Below are 15,323 nucleotides of genomic sequence, written 5' to 3' on the forward strand. Positions count from 1 at the left end.
AAAAAAAAAATTAAAACGGGAATTTTTTGCAGGACGTGATTTAAATTTAAACAGCAAAAAGATTGTGTTTAAAGGGATTGAAAACGGTGATTTTTTGTTTATGTCTAACACACGTGCATTATAGGATTTTAAACGTTTTCTATTTCCAACATACCGATAGAAATAATGTGGTAATGGAAATTCTAAAAACAGAATTTCTGTCCAAATCATCTTGAAATATTCCCATATTTTTGATTTTTTGATATTAACTTTTTCAATTATTCCTTTTTTCTATAACAATTGTTTTTGGATCGCGGGGGCCAAATAATATTAAAAGTGTGGGAAAGTTGATTTCATGTAGACTAGAAAATTATTTCAAATCTATTTTTAGAATTCTTATCGCTTCATTATATCAATTAGTACGACGATATATTGGATATAGAACACGTCTAAAATCCGATGTTACGTGTGTTACAAACAAAAACAAAAAAATACCGCTTCTATACCCTTAATTCGAAGTTCCGAATTGTGTTTATAAGATTATAAATTTATAAAACTGATATAATATCATATACTTAGTTAATATTCCCCATTGCAATTTGTTTTTTTTTTTACAAAAATTGAATTAATATTTTTCTAAATTTAATGATATAAAAATTATAATAAATTATGAAACTATATAAATACCTACGAGCAATGGCGGCTCGTAGTAGTTTAGCACAGGAGTGCGATGAAAAAATTTAAGAACTATAATACATCACACAAAAAATTAAAATGATAATATAATAATACAAAATTAAACACGTCGCGCGTCGTTGCCGTCCAATTTGAGCGACAAAATTCACCGCACATCATAAGCTTATACGGGAAACCGGTATTTTTATGTGCGATTCAAAATGTCGCACAAGCTGCAGCGTTGCATAGGCCTATATAGCTATCTATATAGTATATACGATATACCCGTATAATAACATCGCGAGTTCGTAACGATATTCTAATAAATTATGAAAATAATTTTAATAATAATTAAAAATATATTTAATTGTTAATTTGTTAATGTATAATATACTATGTACTAAAATATGTACTTATTTATTTTGTAAATATATTTGTACTATAAATTGTTAATTTCTGTAGGGAGTGCGACCGCACCATCGCACATATGCACTAGCCGCCACTGCCTATGAGTATTAAATACATAGGTACTACAATAAATAATTAATATTATACTGTTTTAATATTTTTGGATAGGTTCTTCAACTTTGAATTAACCAAATTTACTCCAGCTATTATTATTTCCTACAGATTGTAAAATTTTCAAAATCTTTTGATTCTCTTTGATTTATTTATAAACATTTTTTTATTTATTATTTTATAAATGTTATTCAATCTGTTACAAAAAAAAATAAACAATTGAGAAAGTAAATAGATCACAAAAATAAATAAATAAACAACTAGATAAAGATGACAGATTAAACAGAGTAAAGCTCCCCATGGAGGTACTACGATAAAAAACATGAGTATTAAAATTGAACATTAAATTATAAATATTCAAATTTGAATTTTGCTTAGTATTTTTTTCTGTAAATGTCGATATATTTAAAAACGTGAAAGATACACAGACACAATTCTTTTTTTTTTTTATAAATATTTAAGATTCAAACTTTGAAAAAATTTCTATTTGTTATACATTCAACACGTAATGTACAGCAGAGTGATTATTTACTTCCCCTTAAAATGATTATTTGCATCATTAACATTTTTAAAACCATTAAACTATAATAAGGATTCATGAGTTGCAAATGATACTCCTTTGACAATAAGTATTAAAACAAATTATTGATTTTATTTTAATAATTTAAATACTTTAAAATTGTTTTGGGTAAGTAATATAAAATAATGTACAATTTACATACATTTCTATACAGAATTAGTAAAAAAAAAAAAAACTAAATTGCTATAGGTAATTAATATAAATTACAGATGAATATGATAATTAAACTATTGTTGTAAATACATTAAAATGCTTAACTATTATAAATAACATATTATATAATTATAATATAATATAATATTATAAATACCTACATTAAAGTCCTGGTAATCCGACATATGTAGGGCCTTGCCTTGTTATCTAGAAAACTAAATATTTAAACATTTTAAACAGAAATCGAGTAAAAATTAAAATGCATTTACTATTTTCATTACACTTTTATTAAAATTTCAATAATATTAATATTTAATGGACAATTTAATTTAATTGAACTATTAAAGTAATAATAAAAATGACCATCAAGACTACTGTATACTTAAAGTTTTGAAATTTAAAAAAAAAATTAATATAAAAAAATAGTAGTAATAAAATTAACATGCATTTTTTATGTTTACAATAATGACAGATATTATTATTATAGTTATTTGTATATTATTATTCTATGTACAATTAATATTAATAAGTTTGAAAATAATTTTACTTTTAAAAAAGTTGTAAGAATGACATATTAGTAGAAAAAATATAACTAATTATTAATAAAACTATTTTAATTGTAGTTTAGTTTTAGTAAATATTTCACTATTTTTTTTAATCCAGGGATGTTCAATTACATCAGTTAGTGGTAATCTAGACTTTGGAACTTTAACCAAAAGCTTTGAAATTAAATTTCTAGAGCTCTCACTCATATGAGGTTTGAAACCATACATCACAGCACGGATTTTTCTAAAAGTTTCTGCCTGTTCTGAGCTTTCAAATGGTGGTGATCCACACAAGAATTCATAACACAGCACTCCTAAACACCAATTATCAACATATTCATTATACGTTTGAGAGTCAACCATCTCTGGTGGTAAATAATCAATAGTGCCACACATGGTGTTTCGACATTTCGATGGTGCATGGACAGACCATCCGAAATCTGCCAATTTAATAACATGATGACTAAACAACAAAAGATTTTCTGGTTTTATATCTCTGTGAATAACACTTTGTGAATGACAATATCTTAAAGCATCAGCTACTTGACGTAAATAATATGCAGCGGTTGGTTCATCAAAACGTTTATGCGGCTGTGAGTTCAATACTTTAAATAACTCGCCTTCTTGGGCAAATTCTAAAATTAAATATATTTTCTTCTCATCCCAAAAATAAGTCAGCATTTTTAGAATGTTGGGATGATTAAGATGTGTTTGAATTTCAATTTCTCGTCGCACTTGATGTTCCATATGATCTTTTACCAATTCTGATTTAAACATCATTTTTAAAGCAACCATATATTCCGTATTTTTTTCCCGAGCAAGATATACACGACCAAATTTCCCACGACCAAGTGGTGTTCCAATTTCAAAATCGCTTAGTTTCCACTGATAATTTGTAGGTCGCTTAGTATAAATTTCTTTCATTGTTTTTTCTATGTGTTGAACAACTTCATTTTGAGATTCAATTTTATGCTTTACTCCAACCACGGCCATTATAAAAATATAATTGATGATTAACAAAAATACAAACTGAAATAATAAAAATAATCTGTTAGAATCTATTAACTAAATATTAAATATAATAAATAATAAAGATAATTGATTACAAACTATTGTTATGTCTAAAATATGTATTACAGTAAATAACAGTAAACAGGAGAAATTAGTCTATACAAATACAGCAGAAATAAATGTAGATATTTTTTTCTATAATATAGGGTATTTAACACATCTAATATTATTTGTTTTGTATGTGCAATAGCCACTTAGTAAATTGTAGACATTTAATTTAAAAAAAATGTTTATATGTTTCACTAACAAGTAAAAACTATATTTTAATAGTCATTTTATTTGTGTACTTTCAGTGACTGTGTTTTAGATATTATTCAGTTTTCATCGTATTATGCTTTCCTCCTATCGCCCTAAATAACATGAGTATACATTCTATTGTCTTCAAGATCACAAAGAACTAATATTGAGTCTCAGTATTGAAAGCTATTCTAATAACTAAGGGTAACATAAAAAAAACATGTCAAAAATTTCCAATCCTTTTTAAAAACCAAATTTGATATTTTAAAATAGATTTGCTCATCTAAACAACATAGAAAATTAGCTCACTAACTCCCAAGATAGATAGATAATATTTTAACTTTTAATTTATTTAACTGATTGGAAGGGTTAATTAAAGAAAAATACAAAAACCACAAATTTTGGGATGTCCCAATAACAATTTTTATTGTATAGACCAGCATTTCTCAAACTTTTTTTCTGCCAGACCCCTTAGAGATGGTAAAACTGTTTGTGGACCCCTTAATAAAAATAAATATAATAAATAATAATAACTATATAGCATAAAGTATTTTTAATTTACGTTTGAGGATCCTCTCTGGCAGACTACAGTTTAGGAAACGCTGGTCTTGACTATGCCAATTAAAAAACTACATCATGTAGTTGTTAGAGGTGTTCGATTGACTACAGTCGTGGTTTCTCAAGTAGATAAGTCTACGTTTTTAAAGCTATCTAAACAGTCATAAAATAATTTATATTTTCGAGACCTACGGTACCTGTGCCAAATCGTGAGATACTTCGTGTTTCTTTTCCGTTTCTTCTCCGAAGTCTTAACCTTTTGGGTTGATCTCGTGAGTTGTCACTATTTACTATTCGTACTATGCTTGTCGCTCATTACTCAATAGTAAATAATTAGTAAAAGACGATAGTGCTCACTGTTCACGTAGTCACGTTTTGTTCTTGTGGAGGTTGTAAAACGGACGAACTGTTAAATCCAGAATTCCAGAATAATAGTAGAATAATAAAGAATAAAAACAAAAAAGCCGTTTGATAACGATTTGAGTTGGCAACCAATGAGGTGGGTTTGTCCTGCCTCCTTCGAAATACCGTGTCCTCGTTGGTCCACGACTTCGTAGATTTTAATATTTATCACTTGAACTGTTTCGCTTATCACCATTTAGATTCAGACTGTTGAATTTTTATTTTGTAGTTTCCACCCGGTTATAGTTTTTACTTTTTATACGGTCAGACGCATTATCAATCGTCAATTATCATATTTGGACCATTGTCATTATTACACATTATATTGTGCGCTATTTTTTTTCCGCTTAAAAATTCTAATTGTAAATCGTAGTAGTTCTTAATACGCAATGCTCGAAATTAACGGCCGACTGATTTCTATATGACTGTGAACGATGTTGAAATCGCTGCCTTAATTCTCAGACGCTCCACAATAGTTTCGCATATGTGATCGCGCGCTGTTTGTCGAACATCTCGCCCTCGCGTTGCGGTATTATACATTCATTATAAATATCGTGAGAGCAATTTTAGAAGTCCGTAATGAAGGCGTCGGTGTGTATTCTATTTCTTGTGCTTTGCGGCACGGGACTCATTAGCGGCGATGACAAAGGAGTGTCACAGAATGTCTCTCAACCGACTGCAGCTGACAATGAACTTAAAAATGTTCCAAGTACGGTGTCTACCTCCGAAATGCCGACTGTCGCTACTAATGAGACAAAAACCAATATGACCGAAAAATCAACAGTAGTCACACCCAGTGAGCCAGTATTGCCGAAAAAAGGATCGGCTGAAGAAGAACGCAACAGTTCAATTGCTATTTTCTTTGTGCTCAGCGTTCTTGCTCTAGGGATACTGCTCATTCATCTCATGTTGTCCACACATTTTCAATATTTACCCGAAAGTGTAGTAATTGTGTTTCTCGGTGCTGTTATTGGGCTCATTATTAATCTCATGTCTGAACAGCATATTGCAAATTGGCGCAACGAGGAAGCATTCTCTCCGACAGCATTTTTCCTCGTCCTGTTACCTCCAATTATATTTGAATCTGGTTACAATTTACATAAAGGAAATTTTTTTCAAAACATTGGTTCTATATTAGTGTTTGCTATTATTGGCACCACTATATCAGCTTTAGTTATTGGTGCTGGTATCTATGTTCTTGGTCTAGCACAGGTAGCTTACAAATTAAGTTTTGTTGAAAGTTTTGCGTTTGGATCCTTAATTTCAGCTGTTGACCCTGTAGCCACAGTAGCTATTTTCCATGCGTTGGATGTAGATCCTGTGTTGAATATGTTAGTATTTGGAGAAAGTATATTGAATGACGCAATTGCTATTGTATTGACTACATCAGTATTACAGTCCAATGGACCAGCTATGAGTACTTCGGAGGCTGTATTGACAGGCATCAAGCAGTTCTGTTTGATGTTTTTTGCTTCAGCTGGTATCGGAGTAATATTTGCCTTAATCAGTGCACTGTTATTGAAATATGTAGACTTGAGGAAAACACCTTCATTAGAATTTGCTATGATGTTGGTATTCACTTATGCACCTTATGTCTTGGCTGAAGGCATTCATTTGTCAGGTAAATAATTACCTGATTTTTCATATACACATATTTTCACTTTTTATTTGTTTCTTACCTATTAATTTTAATAATTTTTTTTTTTTTCATAGGAATAATGGCTATTTTATTTAATGGTATTGTCATGTCACACTACACTCATTTCAATTTATCAACTGTCACACAAATTACAATGCAACAGACAATGAGAACATTGGCATTTATAGCTGAAACGTGTGTATTTGCTTATCTTGGACTAGCATTATTCAGTTTCAGATTACACTTTGAACCAGCTTTAGTCATTTGGAGTTTAATTCTATGTTTAATTGGACGTGCTTGCAATATATTCCCATTGGCTTATTTGTGCAACAAATTCAGAGAACATCAAATTACAAAACATATGATGTTTATTATGTGGTTTAGTGGTATGTTTCACATCAATATGAAGTATCTTTTATCTAATTTGTGTAAACTTTAAACAGTAGTTTTGATATCATTAAAATAAGGTAGATAGGTTTAAAATTAATTTTCATTTTTAAACTTTGACATGTTTATGTTAGATAACCATAAATAATACCAGATATGTAAATAACTCCCTATACATCACATGAGCTGTGCTTTTGTTTATCAATCATAGGTGTATTGTATATCTTCTGTTCTTGTTTATTACCTAGTATAAAACGTCAGTACATGATTGGGAGTATTGATTATTACTAGAGCGCTGATTTTTATGCACTTAAAAGTATCGAAATATACCATATAATATGCAGTAAAAATCATGAAAATATGTAAAAAAATATGCAGTCAAAATTATGAAAATATGTAAAAAATATGCAAGAATTTTTTATTTATTTAAAATTTACAATAAAACTTATAATAATTAATTACTTAAATACTTAATAAAAAAAATTCAGGGAATTTTCTGAACTTAATTTATTTTTAAAATTTTATTTACTTCAACTTTCAAGTTTTTCTTCTGTGAAGCTGTGTCGTTTATCGATTAACATATTTTTAAAGACTGAGAACGAATGTTCGACGTCACCCGAAGTTATTGGGGCATATTTGAAGTTTACGTCGTAATCGATTATTTATCTTATAACTAAATATATATATAAATTATTATTTAATGACTATGAAATTTAGTTTTAATTTTTCTACTCGACAAAATATTATGTTATACATTTTTTTAAATTTTCGCTTCAATATGCAATAACCTTTAAATATGCAGAAATATGCAAAAAAAATTTCACCATTAGCTTCAAATTATGATGATTCATAGAGATAACTGACAAAAATCCAAAAATATGCAATTGCATAGAAATCCGCGCTCTAATTATTACTGTTCTATTATTCCATAATAATACATTGACCACAAGTCTTAATATTTTTTGAACTTAATAAAAATTAAAATATTTTATCAATAATTAAGTTAGATTTTAGTTGAGTTCCCACTGCTTTGCTAAATTATCTGGTAATGACTGTACAAAGGTTTATTAGAACTTACCCTTTAATGAGGTATTATGTATTCTTATGTATATGTAGTGTAAAAATTATTTGTTTGATTGCACAATTCAGGGACGTACACAGGGAGGTGTTTTGGGTGTTCGAACACCCCCCAAAATGTTTGGTTTATGTATGGTTATTTACTTATTCTATTTTAATGTTAATTGTCATATTTTACTTTGGTCTTTGATAGACAGATATGATATTACATTGTGTTTGTGAAAAACCGGTTAAAGCAAAATAAAAATGTAATACTAACAAATTAAAATAATTTATATAATTTGAATAAAAATAAAAATACTTAACAGGATTTATAAATAAAATAAAATTATACCTATTGTGTATTGATATACCTAAGTATTTACGTAACAAAACTGGTGATGAAAGATTAAATGAATTAATATTGTTAAATGTACATAGAGATATAGGTGTTAACTGTGAAGATATTTTTAACATAATGGTTAAAACTACACAAAAATTAGATTTAGTATTGTAATTTTTTCTTTATATCAATGTTTATACTTAATAAAAGTAGGTATTGTACCTAAGTAGGTATAGCTAATTTTCATAAAAAAAATTCGTATTATTTTTATTAAAAAAAGTTTTACTTTTCAATAACTGATTTTCAAAAACACCTCCCCCTTAAAACTTTTTTCTGCGTATGTCCCTGGCACAATTGATTGCTAAAATAATAAGTTATAAAGTGTAAAATAAAAGTCATCAAAAATCATTAAATTTTTTTTTATTGAGGTAACTATTCCAGATAATATTTGTATTAATTTATTACTTGTTTTAGGATTAAGAGGAGCCATTTCATACGCATTATCATTGCATTTAGAATTCAGTAACGAAACAAGACATGTGATAATCACAACTACGTTATGTATAATATTAGTCACAACTTTGTTGTTTGGTGGTTCAACAATGCCACTAATGAAGGTAATTTTTTCCTATTTTGAAAAAAAAAATTCAATACTTAATTGTTACTTTTCAGATTTTACAATCATCAAAAGCTGGGAGAAACACTCATCGCCGAAGAAAAGACAAAGCTATCTCTCTTAGTAAAACAAAAGAATGGGTAATTAGAATAAATACTAATTAATTGTTATTAATTAATATATGTTAGTAATTATTTGTACACATTTATGTTAGGGGCAAGCAATTGATTCTGAGCATTTATCAGAACTAACTGAAGAAGAATTGGAAGTTAATTTTATCCAATCAAGAATCAGCGGATTTGCTAAAATGGACATAAAATACTTTATACCATTTTTCACTAGACGTTTTACACAAGAAGTAAATTAAAAAATATACTTTATTATGAATTTTTCATTATTATAATATGTATTTTTGTAAATAGTTTTTGTTAAAAAATATTTATCTTTAACTGTTTTAAAAAACTAAAAAAAATATTACTTTAGGAATTGAAAGATTGTAAAACACAGATGACAGATTTAACTAATCAATGGTATCAGGCAATTCGTATATCACCAACTGCGTCAGATGATGATAAGACAGCGAACAATGGACAGCCCCAGACATCTAGCCGCCAATCGAGTTGACAATTACAGCAACCACCAGTTGTGAGGCAAAGTAATGGAGGGGAAAGGCAGTCGTTGATACACCGACAAAACTTCAAAGTATAACGGTTTTGTTTTCCAGGTAATAATTTGTTAAGTGACATTCAGAGCTTGTCTGCATCGAGTTTACCACATACAACCAGCCAACCGCAATAATTTTAACAACTTTACTATTTAATGTACTTAATGTATTCAAAAAATATAAACAGAATTTATTCCAAATATTCTGATAATTGGTTCACAAATCTGTAATGATAATTGTGAATTATGACTTTCAGAAAATTTGGTATAATTGAAATGTACTTTAACACTTGAAGTCTGAATATAAACAACAAATTTACTTGCACAAATTTATACTGTTAATGTTATACTCTAGAATTTTTTAAAAAACAAGTGTGATAGTCATTATAATTTATGTACTTTTTTTGTTTTTGTTTAAATATTTAGTTTATCTTATAGTTATAATTATTTCTATATGATGAAAGCAACTGCCTTGAAAAAAATTAAAATTACATATATATTTTGAAAAATGCCTGTGTGTGCCATTTAATAATTATTTTTATATAATTACATTATAATAATATATAAAATGAGCTTATTAATAAGCACACAATTCTACTTTTCTAGTATGTGCTTGCACTTGCATTAATATACAAACTTGTGTATGTATGTATATAATATATATATTACATACACTTTCCTGGGCTTTTGCTTTAATGAAATGTATATTTTTTATTGTATCAAATCATAAAATATAAATATTATATTCAGAGTATTTTCTTAGCTATTATTATATCATGTATGCTAATATGCATGATATTTATATACTATATACGTTATTACAGTTTCATATTTACAGATATTATTCTAACAATTTTTTTTTCTTCTGGTTAAAAGTAACAAAAACAAATTGCTTATTTTTATTAGAAATCAAATTAAACAAATTGGCAGTACTTTTATTCATGTGTTACCTTTTTATTTAAGTTTAATTTCAATATAATGCATTAATATTTTATAATGTATCATATTATTTTGTTAATAAATTTTTTCTGTTGTGATATAAAATAAACATTATCAAAAACAAAATGATTTATATTTTTTTGTTTTATTTGATTATAATATATTTTGTATTGATTATGAATGCTTAAAAGATTACAGTAAGTTGTAGAGTACATGCGTGATTTTTTATTATAAGATTAATATTAATGCCATTAACAGGTTATAATTTATTATGTAAATTATGTATGTTGTTAAAATTTAGTTCTCACTTCTTACTACATTCATCGGCTCTACAGATAAACAAAAATTTAATTTATACTCAGTTTATTAATTTAATGCAAAATAACAAATTTTTCACAGCTTAGATGTAACATTATGTCTATAATCATTAAAATTAATGATTTTGGTATTGTAATTATATTATAAATTGACTTTATTTATCTGTGATATGTGATGTGACTATAAATTATTTTATATTAATAACAATATTAAATCTACAAGTTAATAATTCAGAAATCTAATAATGTAGTTTTTTACTGTTTTCCAGACCTCACAACTATTAAGAAAAATATAAAATATATATGTATTTTTATATTTTATAAAATATTTTAATTTAATTTGATTTTTCCAAAAAGATTTTTTACAAATTACAGATACTTAAATTTTAAATATAATTTTTATTATGTAAAAAAATTCCCACAAATATTTTTGATTTATAACAAAATATTTGAAATTGTTATTTTTCATTTAAATATCCAATTTTTTCAACAATTGAATTTAAAATGTATTTTACATAAAAAAATGCGTATATATTTTTAATGATTTTAGATTAAGTTTAGTTTGGATTTCTATTAATGTATTTAGTAAATTAACTTAATTTTTTTTTTAATTTACGTGAAGTTAATATATTTAATTGTTATTATTTTATTTTTAATTTACTTTCATAATTTTATTTCGTTTGTATACCAAAAATATTTTGGGTAATGTTTGGTATAAATTGTTTATTTTTCGTGACATCAGTAACCTGCTATATAGGAACTATATATATTGTCAATAAACTCTAGTTTTAAGTTGGTCAAAAAAGCTAGTGTTATAAACAAAATACAAATAAACTGATAAACTTAAAAAAAAACTGTTTATTAACTATTTACTTTGGTAATTATATTAAAAATATATATATTAATTGGTCCAGCTTTAAATAGTAGAAATGAATACTAAAATAATAATCTTTTCAAAGGCGCTATACCATTTTTCTGCGTCAGATTGATGGTGATACTTGGATGCAGTTCAGAAAATTAATTGAAATGTGGTTCGGACAAGCTGCACTAGTGCAAATTTTCAATTTTAAGTCGTTCCTGTTATATACGGTATCGTTCTTTAGGAAAATAAAAAAATACGTAAATGGAAAATAACGATTTTTGTTAGTAATATTCTGATAATGAAACTTTTGGTGAATAACTATATGTGGATCTAAACCTATAAACGTATGTTTATAGTGATCGTGTTAGGTAAAACTAAGTAGACAGCCTTCGATTTTAAAACTGCGTTCCTAGAGTACAATTACTTAACACACAGCCTTGTGAGGGGCTCTTCACACCACACCCCCCTCAACAATCTTAGTTAGCTATATATTTTTGAATACCACTTTTCAGACACAAAGATATTTTAATTCAAAGTACAAGTATAATATATTTTGAAAGTAATACACACGTTCTACATATCCATGTTAAATAGAACTATAGAAGTATAAGTATAATTGACATAAATTGAAATTCACATTTTAATTAAAAAATGTTTGGACCGTTTGTGCCGTCCCTCGTTTCAGTAAAAAAATATAGTTGGGGTACGTAAAAATAAAAATAGTATAGAGGAGCTCCGTCCCCCCTGCGCACCCCTCCTCACAATTCGAGCATTCTGTGTTCATTGAAAAACAAATATATTTTAATTGAGATTATTATGAATTATGATAGGAACTAGTAACTAGCTACCTTTACAAAACGGCATGTGAGTACACAGTAGATATACATTACTACAACATATTTATTTTTTAATATGATAATATAATTAATTACACTTAATAAATATTTTGTTTTAAATACACGTGAATTTTTTTCACGTTCAAATCTGAGAGCTCTATCATATATTACACTGACGGTTTCTGTTTATAATACATTTTTTTGTACATTTCTTGGATTCAAAATTATCGAGGACAATAATATTATTAGCCTAATGTTAAAAATCTTATAATATATTATTTCAGTTTAAATGATAAATTGATCAAATTGACATTCGGGTAAGTTTTTGATTTTTTAATTTCTAGGATAATTTATCAAGTAATACAAAATATGGTTTTTATAAAAGTTCAAATAAATTTAAAATAGTTTATAATATTAACATTTTCTTAGATATGATATGTAGAACCTAATTGTTTTTAATCACCAAAAATAATATTATTAAGATAATATATATTCATATAATTCGAAAACAATATAGAATGCCAGTGGGAACACCCTAATCGACTAGCAACTTTTCACAAAGCCTTTAAGTCATTATAAAAATAAAAATTACATTTAAGTATACAACTATACAAGAAGATAAACAAGCGAGTATTCATAGATATTACATTTATAATATATTATATTACTTACTACCTGCCATGATAGTAGAATAAAGATATACGTTTTTAAATTTAGTTAATATTCTTCTCGCAGTGCTCAATGCGCATTGCTTATAAATTTATAATTATTAATTACCCCTCCATACTTAATATTTATTATTTATTTTTTATTAATTTTTATGTCAAACACCTCATTTTTATTTGTTTTAATATTTTGTTATATATTGTTTTTTGATTTTAGTTAAATACTCTAAGAAACATTATTTATAAACAAATGTTACTGCTTAAAAAACGTCCAACGAGCTGTTTTCTGGCAAGTTTTTCATTCATTCTAGGATGCATATTGATGCTATTCGTTTCGTATCCAATAACATTAATATCAAACACTTCACCAAATGTATTAAGAATTAAGTTACTCGTAATTGTCTTATCAGCTGTAAAAAATATAAATCAAAGAGATGCTATACGTGAAACATGGGCTCATACAAAAGGAGACTTCAAAATACTTTTTGTTGTATCAAAAGACAAATTTTTAATTACTGAAAAGCTGGTATATGACGACATATTGGAGGTAGATGAAAAGGATGAGTTTAGACTACTCACTCGTAAAATAATAGCATCATTTTCTAGTGTATATGATATAAACTTTGATTATCTGTTAAAATGTGATGACGATTCTTTTGTCAATGTGCCGTTAATTGTCAATGACTTAGAACATATGCCTAAACAAAGGTTCTACTGGGGATATTTTGATGGTGATGCAGCTATTAAAGATCGTGGTAAATATAAAGAAACTGATTGGAAAGCATGTGATAGATATTTACCATATGCTTTGGGAGGAGGCTATGTTTTATCCAAAGATCTTATCATCTATATAGTGAAGAATCGAGATTACCTAAGGTGAGTTGATCATAGTATATTAGTAAAGCATAATAAAATATCGATATTAAGTTTACTAAATTCATTATGTAATCGCTAACCAATTATAACGGTTTTATTAAAATTATCAATTAACAATCTTAATTCTTGTTGTCTAATTTTATTTTTCAGTTTCTTTGCTAGTGAAGATGTTTCGGTTGGCGCTTGGTTAAGTCCATTAAATATTACTAGAAAACATGATCGGCGATTTGACACAGAATGGTGTACGCGTGGTTGTCAAAATACTTATTTAGTAATACATAAAGTTAGTATGGAAATGATGAGACAGTACTGGTCAAACATTATTCAGACTGGAAAACTATGTGATAAAGAGTTTAAAGATAGGGCTTCATACGAGTATAACTGGTCAGCGAAGCCATCTGAATGTTGTGTCAGAAATTTGTCTTTAATTCCATAAATATATTTTTTAACATAAAAAGAATGGTTTGATTATTAATTTAATATACGCATTTGAAAATTGGCGTTTGTTTATAGTTTTGAATGAAAAAAATACATATAAATTAACAATACAAATTGTATTTAAAAATTAAATTTTATTTTTATTGTGTATGTATAATTCACAACAATATTAAAAATTACAATAATTTCAATTATTTGTTCTTACACAGTAAGAAAATTAACATAACATTATACATTATAATATATGTATGTATAATGGATATTATATAAAATAAAAACTTGTTTCATTCTTAATATGTGTTATTATTTTTTTTAATGGTTTACGTATCTCATAAAATATAAGTAATAAATATATAAATAATTAATAAATTATAATTTAAGGGAAAAATATGGTTCTATTTAAACGAGAATAAGCCAAATCGTGGAAAAACCAAAAAACTAATCAATTTGGACTTAAGGAAAAAAATATACAAAGGCATTTACATAAATCCTAGCCCTAATGATGACCACTGATTGGAAATTCCGGCTACAGTTTCGCGGATTATAATAAAATACCTCAACTGAGTCTACTCATCTACTCCTAAAATGTTGAGGAAAGAATAAAAGTATTAAGTTTACATTTATATTAATAGATGTAAACATTTTTAAAATAGTAATTTTATCAAATTTGAAGTTATTTTGAGTATGGTTTATGAAAAACAATTCAATATTATTATTTTTATTGATAGGAGTAAATAAACTCAATAATATATACTGTGAAACCGCAATAATTTAATGGACAGATATGTCATTGTGAGGAATCAAGAAATATCCACTATAGGGAGTTTTTCACTTTTGAGAAAACATGGTGGACATTTGCAAGGAATTACAAAATGTTCACTATATGGAGGTAAAATCAGAAAAAAATTACGAAGTACAATCAAAAAAAATTATTTATACGTGTAAGTATAACCGTACAAGTCTCGTA

General features: G+C 26.7%; 3 protein-coding genes across 3 annotated transcripts; 2 read left to right on the forward strand and 1 right to left on the reverse strand.

Annotated features, from left to right (window-relative positions):
- Positions 1 to 1,803: 1,803 nt before the first annotated feature.
- Positions 1,804 to 4,801, reverse strand: LOC132928197 (aurora kinase C-like). The gene is made up of 2 exons (XM_060992683.1): positions 4,515 to 4,801; positions 1,804 to 3,480 (listed from the first exon to the last, which is right to left on the reverse strand). The coding sequence occupies exon 2, from the start codon at positions 3,442 to 3,444 to the stop codon at positions 2,515 to 2,517; it is 930 nt and encodes a 309-aa protein (XP_060848666.1). The 5' UTR covers positions 3,445 to 3,480; positions 4,515 to 4,801; the 3' UTR covers positions 1,804 to 2,514.
- A 215-nt stretch (positions 4,802 to 5,016) lies between these two features.
- LOC132928196 (sodium/hydrogen exchanger 8) lies at positions 5,017 to 10,925 on the forward strand. The gene is made up of 7 exons (XM_060992682.1): positions 5,017 to 6,340; positions 6,433 to 6,744; positions 8,619 to 8,761; positions 8,817 to 8,900; positions 8,975 to 9,118; positions 9,244 to 9,415; positions 9,485 to 10,925. The coding sequence occupies exons 1-6, from the start codon at positions 5,299 to 5,301 to the stop codon at positions 9,382 to 9,384; spliced, it is 1,866 nt and encodes a 621-aa protein (XP_060848665.1). The 5' UTR covers positions 5,017 to 5,298; the 3' UTR covers positions 9,385 to 9,415; positions 9,485 to 10,925.
- Positions 10,926 to 12,143: 1,218 nt separating this feature from the next.
- Positions 12,144 to 14,650, forward strand: LOC132928198 (beta-1,3-galactosyltransferase 6-like). Its single transcript, XM_060992684.1, has 3 exons — positions 12,144 to 12,694; positions 13,260 to 13,918; positions 14,069 to 14,650. The coding sequence occupies exons 2-3, from the start codon at positions 13,293 to 13,295 to the stop codon at positions 14,352 to 14,354; spliced, it is 912 nt and encodes a 303-aa protein (XP_060848667.1). The 5' UTR covers positions 12,144 to 12,694; positions 13,260 to 13,292; the 3' UTR covers positions 14,355 to 14,650.
- The last annotated feature ends 673 nt before the right edge of the window (positions 14,651 to 15,323 follow it).

This window comes from Rhopalosiphum padi, chromosome 4 (genome assembly GCF_020882245.1).
Source record: "Rhopalosiphum padi isolate XX-2018 chromosome 4, ASM2088224v1, whole genome shotgun sequence".
Lineage (NCBI taxonomy): Eukaryota > Metazoa > Arthropoda > Insecta > Hemiptera > Aphididae > Rhopalosiphum > Rhopalosiphum padi.

Coding starts and splice junctions, on each gene's coding strand:
- LOC132928196 (XM_060992682.1), top strand. CDS start 5,299: ATGAAGGCGTCGGTGTGTATTCTATTTCTTGTGCTTTGCGGCACGGGA. Junction 8,762..8,816: donor CAACAATGCCACTAATGAAG/GTAATTTTTTCC, acceptor GTTACTTTTCAG/ATTTTACAATCATCAAAAGC. Junction 9,119..9,243: donor CTAGACGTTTTACACAAGAA/GTAAATTAAAAA, acceptor ATATTACTTTAG/GAATTGAAAGATTGTAAAAC.
- LOC132928198 (XM_060992684.1), top strand. CDS start 13,293: ATGTTACTGCTTAAAAAACGTCCAACGAGCTGTTTTCTGGCAAGTTTT. Junction 13,919..14,068: donor AAGAATCGAGATTACCTAAG/GTGAGTTGATCA, acceptor TTTATTTTTCAG/TTTCTTTGCTAGTGAAGATG.
- LOC132928197 (XM_060992683.1), bottom strand. CDS start 3,444: ATGGCCGTGGTTGGAGTAAAGCATAAAATTGAATCTCAAAATGAAGTT.